This window comes from Cydia fagiglandana, chromosome 6, assembly GCF_963556715.1.
Source record: "Cydia fagiglandana chromosome 6, ilCydFagi1.1, whole genome shotgun sequence".
Taxonomy (NCBI): Eukaryota; Metazoa; Arthropoda; class Insecta; order Lepidoptera; family Tortricidae; genus Cydia; species Cydia fagiglandana.
This window is the reverse complement of record NC_085937.1, coordinates 11,686,312-11,695,088: the sequence shown is the minus strand read 5'-3', so window position 1 is coordinate 11,695,088 and position 8,777 is coordinate 11,686,312. Positions and strand designations below refer to the sequence as shown.

General features: G+C 38.2%; 1 protein-coding gene across 1 annotated transcript; it reads left to right on the top strand.

Moving 5' to 3' along the window:
* Positions 1-40: 40 nt before the first annotated feature.
* On the top strand, positions 41-8,750 carry LOC134665235 (DNA-directed RNA polymerase III subunit RPC2). The gene is made up of 12 exons (XM_063522115.1): positions 41-215; positions 386-717; positions 989-1,101; positions 1,330-1,505; positions 1,643-1,830; positions 2,140-2,524; positions 2,714-3,077; positions 3,368-3,826; positions 4,332-5,126; positions 5,233-5,369; positions 7,036-7,199; positions 8,502-8,750. The coding sequence occupies exons 1-12, from the start codon at positions 156-158 to the stop codon at positions 8,716-8,718; spliced, it is 3,390 nt and encodes a 1,129-aa protein (XP_063378185.1). The 5' UTR covers positions 41-155; the 3' UTR covers positions 8,719-8,750.
* Positions 8,751-8,777: the final 27 nt, after the last annotated feature.

Below are 8,777 nucleotides of genomic sequence, written 5' to 3'. Positions count from 1 at the left end.
CATTGACTGTCACTCTGACATGCGCGGCTCGTGAAGTTAAAAATGTTTAAATAAAAATAAAAATGTTAAGATATTGTTTTTCTATTAACTAATGATAAATAGGTAATGTATTAAACTCTACATGATATAGTGAACTAACAAATTCTTAGGTAACAATGGGCGACAAAGGCAGTGACTGGGACAAAGGGTTACGGGAGCCAGTCAAAACTTTAGAGGTTAGTGTGTTTACTATTAAATTTTTATGTTACTGATATTATTTGATACCATCGATATATTTATGTAATAAAAGTTACATTTATGTTTTACTTACATAACTACATATGATACTCTTAAACATATATTGCTTAACAAGAGTAACTATGGTTTGATGTATGTAATATTTCAGGACAAATGGAAGTTGGTTCCATCTTTCCTACAAGTCAAAGGTCTCGTAAAACAACACATCGATTCCTTCAATTACTTCATCAATGTAGAGATCAAGAAAATTGTCCAGGCTAATGAAAAGGTGTTTTGTGACTCTGATCCATTGTTCTATGTTAAATATCTCAATGCTTATGTTGGCACACCGGATCTGGAGGAAGGATTTAATGTAACCAAGCCTACAACTCCTCACGAGTGTCGGCTTAGAGATATGACATATTCAGCACCAATCACTGTTGACATAGAGTATATTAGAGGAAACCAGAGGGTGATTAAAAACAAACAGCTGATCGGCAGGTTGGTATTTCAAAATTAAGTTAGGTAATATTCATCTTATGTGAAGCTTTATTTAGTAATTTAACTGATAGAGTATTTCGCATGTATAGATGTAGCTAGAAGTCATGGTTTTAACCCCTTACCGCATACGAAGCCATATATGGCGGGTATGATGATGATGTTTATAAACAATAGTTTTATTTCTAATACTTAATGTGCAGCTACCTTTGTATTTATTTTAAACAATAACAAACTGTTGATTTTGAAATTGAGATGAATCCCTTTTTTTCAGAATGCCTCTTATGCTGAGATCATCAAATTGTGTGCTGACCAACAAATCTGACATTGAATTAGCGCAATTAAATGAATGCCCTCATGACCCTGGTGGCTACTTCATTATTAGAGGTATTTATTATTACAACATTTTATTTCATTTACCTACTAATTGATAACTAAGTTGTACTGTGTAGCTGAATACCTTAGAATGTTTGCTGTTGCAACTAGTGTAACTCATAGTTAACCATACTTCTCATTGGATCTTTTGGTCCAGTACTGCAGTGAATATGTTAACATACCTATAACATTTTTTCATGTCAACTTGTCCAAAACTAATAAATGTGTTTTTTTTCTAAGGTCAAGAAAAGGTAATATTGATTCAAGAGCAGTTGTCTAGAAACAGAATGATAGTGGATGAGTTCAAAGGGGCCATACAGTGTCAAGTTACAAGTTCCACTCATGAGAAGAAAACTAGAACCATTGTCATATTAAAAAACACCAAGTATGTCTTGAGACATAATGCCCTCTCAGATGTAAGTTATTTTTTTATTTATATAAACCTTACACTATAAAATCGAGCCTTTAAATATTATTTTGACAACCAATCTGGCCTAGTGCGTAGTGACAAAAATTTGCTAGAAATGTTTGTCATATTTTAATTAAATTTCAGGACATCCCCATTGCAGTTGCTTTCAAGGCTATGGGTATATGCAGTGATCAAGAGATAATGCAACTTGTGGGCACTGATGATACAACTGTTAAGAAAATGGCTCCTTGCATCATGGACTGCCACAATCTTAAGATATTTACGCAAAATCAGGCACTTGCTTATATTGGCAGCAAATTGAGAGTAAAAAGGTATACAATATAAATTACTATGACAAGTTCCGGACCCTTAAATGTTGTTTGAGTTGAAATTCTATGCTTGATCCAGGTTTTTAGGCAACATAAGTGAACCCACCTGTAGTACCTGTATAAATATAGAGCCAAGGCATAGATTATATAATAGGCCAGGGCTTTTGAAATAACATCTATAATATAAGTACAAAAACCATATAAGTATTTCCTGCAAGCACTGTATCTGTAGAAGTTTCATCTTACCAGTTTATTTAATTTTGCACTTTAGAAACTGCATTGTGTTTTAAAACATTTCTTTTGTAATTGCAGATTCCAGACAGCAAATTCTAAATCCCGAACGCCGATCGACGAAGCCCGAGATCTATTAGCTACAACCATCTTGGCTCATGTGACTGTAGAAAACTTCAATTTCTACGTCAAAGCCATCTATCTTGCTATCATGGTCAAACGCGTCATTGAAGCAGAGACTAACAAGGCGTCCATTGATGACCCCGACTACTATGGAAATAAAAGGCTGGAGTTAGCTGGCTCCTTATTAGCTCTTATGTTTGAGGATCTGTTTAAAAGATTTAATTGGGAGTTGAAGTCTATTGCTGACAAAATAATACCGAAAGTAAAAGCGGCACCGTTTGATGTTGTCAAACACATGCGACCAGATTTGATAGCTAACGGATTGTTTGCGGCGATTTCTAGTGTAAGTACACACTTATTTATGTTGGCTTTATCTTTAGCGACATAATTACGTTGAAATCTTAAAGGGTTAAGAGTGATTTGTGGGATCATTTAAAAATAATGTCTGTATATTCTGGAGTACAAATTTTAGTATTTTCTTTTTTGTTTTAGTTTGTTAGTTATTGAACTTCATAACAAATTAAAATTTTAGGGTAACTGGACAATCAAACGATTCAAAATGGAAAGACATGGCGTAACTCAAGTACTCAGTCGCCTAAGTTACATATCGGCACTTGGCATGATGACAAGAGTAAACTCCCAATTCGAGAAAACTAGAAAAGTGTCTGGACCGCGGTCTCTACAACCTTCTCAATGGGGCATGCTGTGCCCGTCTGATACCCCTGAAGGGGAGGCCTGTGGTCTTGTCAAGAATTTGGCTCTGATGACGCATATTACGACAGAGTGCTCTGAGCACCCTATAGCGAGACTTGCTTGTAATGCTGGCGTAGAAGACGTCAGACTCTTGGGTGGCGAGGAAATAAATCATCCGGCCAATTATTTGGTGTTTCTGAACGGTAAGTCACGTAGCACGAGTCCCAAAAAGGTTTTTTGTGTCTTCATGTCTTGTCTCCTTTTGTAAGCTATAGGCACTAATATACCGGCATGGTGGCACCCTTGAAATATCCGTATCGCATGTACCTTGAAAACCTATAAGTTATTAACGGGATTTGAACTCAGTAGCCTAGGTCTAGGTAATGAGAGTAACTTCCGCCTAAGCGAAAGCATGAAGTAAGTAAATAAGACAAAAGGGACAATTAATATAAAGATATACCATGAGTCACAAGGCCTTATGTTTAATTTCCAGGTAACATCCTAGGAGTTTCAAGACAATACAAGAAGCTTATCAAAGTGTTCCGAATGTTCAGAAGACGCGGCCTGATCTCGGCATTCGTGTCTATCTACCCAAACCACAACCAGAGGACAGTTTACATTTGCAGCGACGGCGGTAGATTGTGCCGACCTTACATTATAGTCGAGAAAGGGTACCCTTTAGTACAACAACATCATATAAACGAGCTGAATCGTGGTATAAGAAAGTTCCAAGATTTCCTCAATGATGGTCTTATCGAGTATCTAGATGTGAATGAAGAGAATGACAGTCATATAGCTACAGAAGAGTCGGAGATAGATCCGTACGTGACGACGCATTTGGAGATCGAGCCGTTCACGATATTGGGCGTGTGCGCGGGGCTCGTGCCCTACCCGCATCACAATCAGAGTCCGAGGAACACTTACCAGTGTGCTATGGGAAAACAAGCTATGGGTAAGTATGACTTGTTATGTTTCACTTTTAATCTTTAGTTAAATTAAGGTATAGTCAAGAAGATGATGAATATGATGATTATATTTTGACTACCAGTGCCACCTCATTCCCGTCAAATAATTGATAGGTACTACTCAAAGTAAGACGTTATTATGACTTGGCCCTTATTTGGCCGGTTTTTATTCTAAATTATTAATCATTTATTTGCTGGAAAAGGGTAAAGTGAACATCCGTTTCACTAAGGAATCAACTTGACTTGAACTGATGTCGACTCGATAAGTCATCTTAAAAAAATACTTAGCTAATTTACATGAAGTTTATAACAGCTAAATTAGCCCTCTAGTGCATGTCATAAAAAATATTTGTTTAAATATCAACTTTAATAGCAGTCAAGAGTTGAATATAATTAACTGCCATGTATAGTTTTGTATGCAGTAGAGGCTTATGCTTGTGGCACTTATTATCCAGAATAATTGCATTTTAGATCTATAATTTGTATTTTCAGGCACAATTGGATACAACCAGAAAAATAGAATCGACACCCTGATGTACAACTTGGTGTACCCGCAATGCCCAATGGTTAAAACTAAAACTATAGAGTTGACACACTTTGACAAACTGCCTGCCGGCCAGAACGCCACCGTGGCCGTCATGAGTTACAGTGGCTATGATATCGAAGATGCCTTGATCCTAAACAGAGCTTCGATTGACAGAGGATACGGCCGTTGCCTCGTCTACAAAAGTGCCAAAACAACAATGAAAAGATACAGTAACCAGACCTCGGACAGAATATTAGGGCCTTCGAGAGACGCAACTACAGGAAAAGTCATCAGGGCGCATGAAATTCTGGATTCCGATGGCATCGCCGCGCCGGGAGAGATGGTAGAGAACAGACAAGTTCTAATCAACAAGCAGATGCCTCCAGCAACCATTAATCCAGTGAATCAAGGCCAGCCACAGCAAGTCGAATACAAAGACGTTCCTATTACATATAAAGGGCCAGTTGAGTCCTATATAGAAAAAGTTATGGTATCTTCAAACTCCGAAGAAGCTTTCCTCATTAAAATTTTGCTGCGGCAAACTAGAGTACCAGAAATTGGAGATAAGTTCAGTTCGAGGCACGGACAGAAGGGTGTTACAGGTCTAATCGTGCAACAGGAAGACATGCCGTTCAACGATCGCGGGATCTGTCCCGACATGATAATGAACCCGCATGGGTTCCCTTCGAGAATGACAGTTGGAAAAACCATTGAATTGCTTGCTGGAAAAGCCGGATTGATGGAAGGGAAATTCCACTATGGTTGGTATTATTATTAAAATTATCTTGCTATTGTCAAGTGAACTAATTAATTTAAAAAAAATGCGCCAGTTCAGTCACGCAATAACTTCTTGATTGTCTTTTGTAGGTACCGCTTTTGGTGGTTCTAAAGTGCGAGATGTTTGCCAAGAGCTGGAGAAACATGGGTTTAACTATCATGGGAAGGACATTTTTTACTCTGGTTTAACTGGGGAACTTCTTGAGGCGTACATTTACTCTGGACCGGTAAGTATTGCATTTTAAATCTATAGATCGTAAAAGTCACCTGCATAAAAAGTTATTGATTAGGTACCTCATTGCCCGAGGCACGTTTGTTTGTTTAAATTTAGACAAAATAGTTTTGCTTTTATAAACCGTACTGTACTGGTTTTAAATGTACATTGTATTAAGGGGCTATTCATAAATTACGTCATTTCAAATTGGGGGGAGGAGGGTCTGGACATCGGATGATGGTAGCATGACGTAGGAGGATTGATTTTAGTCAAAAATATAAATTCGAACAAAAATCGTCAAAAATATATGACGTAATTTATGAACAGCCCCTAAGTATTAGTCACAATTCGCGCTATGCGCCGCTCTATTTAGGATGCGTGGGCAATATCGACACACTTCTTCAGATACTTGAGTTACTTGTTACATTTTTTATAGTTTAGCTAATAGTGTAGTAAATAAAGGTAGTGGACCCCGCAGTAATTCCTCAGCCAGAAAAAGCTTTACAGTATGATAAAGTATCAATAAATAAAAAGTATTGTATAAATTTCCAAAGAATAATAATAATAGTATTTAAGTAAATACCTAAAGTCTTAAATCGTTAATATCTTTTTACAGAAAATTGCTCCGTTTAAACTTTCTTCTCCGGACATGTTCATGTAACGTATTGCAACAATATATGAAATATCAAAAAAAAAATCCCCGCAGAAATACCAATATTAACAAAATATAATTTTTTGGCGTGGCTTGGACCGGAAAATTGCTCAGTCTAATTTTTTCACTGGAATGCCATTTTATTGCCGATTTATACATACAAATTGAAAATCTAAAAAATTTACCACGTAACTATACTTTTTTTCAGAAATTGCCTTTTTACTCGCTGTGGAAAATTTCTCTATCCATTTTATTTATTGAATTAAGTTCACAGTTTTCTTTCCATTCAACTATAAAAACATCCAAAAAAATAACGAGCGTATTCAAAACTAAACATATCGGGAGCAGTGTATAGGGAGCGGGGTGTACAAGGGATGACAGTTCTTTTGGATATTTTGGATTTAAGTATATAACTACTTAGTATATATTTTAAAAGAAATCAGGCTGAGAAATTTTCCACTCTCAGTTTTTTATAGTTCTAAAATACATAAACTTGGGTATGCATTTTTTTTTGGATTTTCTTACCCACTACGCCAAATTATATTCTATCTAAGATCATATAAGAAGTTTCCTTCTTATATGATCTTGGCAGAGCAATTTTCCGATGAAAATGAGCGAAAAAAAAGGAATTATCGTAAAAAAAATATTCTCATGTTTGACAAAAGTTTTAGATTTTTTTCTAGTATCACATACTGATACAAATAACTTATTTGGTAAAATAATTTTGGACGGAGGAATTACTCGGTTCAATATATAAACAGATTTGTATTTTTACGTATAAATACCTAACTTAGGAGTGGTTTTTTTTTTTTGGATATTTATATGTTAGTTTCGGCTCATACTATACAATAACCAAGCAAAATTTCATCGACTGAGGAATTAATGGATGGGTCTCCATACAACAACTTGCTTCGTTTACTACACTATAACTGTAGCGCCGTTTTTCACGGCGAATAAGATTTTAAGCGAAACTTTAGGTAGAAATTAGTACACAAACTGTCATTTAGTTTAGTAACTGTCGTTATAGGTATACTACCAGAAGCTGAAGCACATGGTGCAGGACAAGATGCACGCGCGCGCCCGCGGGCCGCGCGCCGTGCTGACGCGGCAGCCCACCGAGGGCCGCTCGCGCGACGGCGGCCTGCGCCTCGGCGAGATGGAGCGCGACTGTCTCATTGGATACGGCGCGAGGTCAGTAATACCAATCTAATACCTTTAAACGAGCAATTCTTGTTTGTTTATTTATTTATATACCTATACGAATATATATTTCGGGGATCTCGGAAACGGCTCTAACGATTTCGATGAAATTTGCTATATGGGGATTTTTAGGGGCGATAAATAGATTTAGCTGGGTCTTATCTCTGGGAAAACGCGCATTTTTGAGTTTTTATATGTTATCCGAGCATAGCTCGATCTCCCAGATATTGTTTATTAAAACATGAAATCCCATGGCAGGTATCAAAATAAAATCCTAACGGTAGCAAAATACACAAAGGCCCATTGTTGGGCATCACTGCCACTGCCAATGTTGGTAAATGCGATATATGTCATCATTGGGCCAACGATTATTATCGTTGTTTAGCCAACGGTACCAAAATACACAAAGGCCCATTGTTGGACATCTGTGCCACAGCGAATGTTGGTAAATGCGATGGTGGGCCAATACAAAATTAATGTTGGCTACGGAACGAACCTCATCCCAACGTTTTCCCTACCGTTGGCACCGTGGGCCCCTACGAAAATGCTACTAGGGTAGGTATACTACAACATGCGCATGCTTATTGTGTGACAGCTGCCTGCGCTTCGTAAATAGAGTAAATACATAAAATACATGTCTGGAGTTTCTAGAAGCTGAAACAGATAAATAAGGTTCTTTAGAACGACATAATCTGCCTTAAGGCTAGGAATCCTCTAGAACGAGTTTAGAGCAATTATTTCATGCAACCGATGATGCCAAAAATGCGGGGGTGCGCGGGACGAGGTGAGCGAAGTCCCGTGCCGTGATTGGTCCGTTCAAAGACACGGACGTCACACAAAGACACTTTCGACTCGAACATGGAGTAATGGAGTATGCGTGGCAGAAGGGGTAGCGCGACTATGCTCAGTCTGAAGGATGTTATGTCTGTGCCTTCTAGGAGCGTAGCAGGTCTAGCAGCGTTTGTGAACGATGTTACTTTGAGATATTCTATATCCTTTTTTAGCAATATTTAAGCAGTTCAGGGTCTAAAACTAGTTCTAGTTCGGTCTCGGCGAGTTTCATTAGATCCGCGCGTATCGATATTGTGACAGTTTTTGACCATTGACTATATTACTTCGTAAAAACGGGCCTTACGAACACTACGAAGTGAGCCATTTCGTCGGTGCGCAAATGGCGTTTTTGTGCATTTTCGCTCGGCATTGTATGCTAGGGAGGGCTTATCTTTACTTTTGAAATCTCTGTTTAAAACTCAGCTCTAGAACTAAGTATTAAGGCACCGTTTAACCTTCCAGCATGCTGCTAATGGAGCGTCTCATGCTGGCGTCGGATGCATTCAGCGCCGACATCTGCGGCGGCTGCGGGCGCCTCGCGTCGCGCGCCTGGTGCCACGCCTGCCGCTCCTCCGCCGCCGTCTCCACCGTAGAGATGCCCTACGCTTGTAAACTACTGTTCCAGGAACTGGCTTCTATGAACATCGTGCCTAAACTTACGCTTAAGAAATACTGTTGATTTGTATGGAATACAAATACGTATTAAGTAAATTGTTAGTTTTATATGAACCTAACCTT

Excerpts from the sequence above, each read along its gene's own strand:
- LOC134665235 (XM_063522115.1), top strand. The coding sequence starts at position 156 with ATGGGCGACAAAGGCAGTGACTGGGACAAAGGGTTACGGGAGCCAGTC. Across the intron at positions 1,831-2,139 it reads AGCAAATTGAGAGTAAAAAG|ATTCCAGACAGCAAATTCTA; the intron begins GTATACAATATA and ends TTGTAATTGCAG. Across the intron at positions 3,827-4,331 it reads TATGGGAAAACAAGCTATGG|GCACAATTGGATACAACCAG; the intron begins GTAAGTATGACT and ends TTGTATTTTCAG.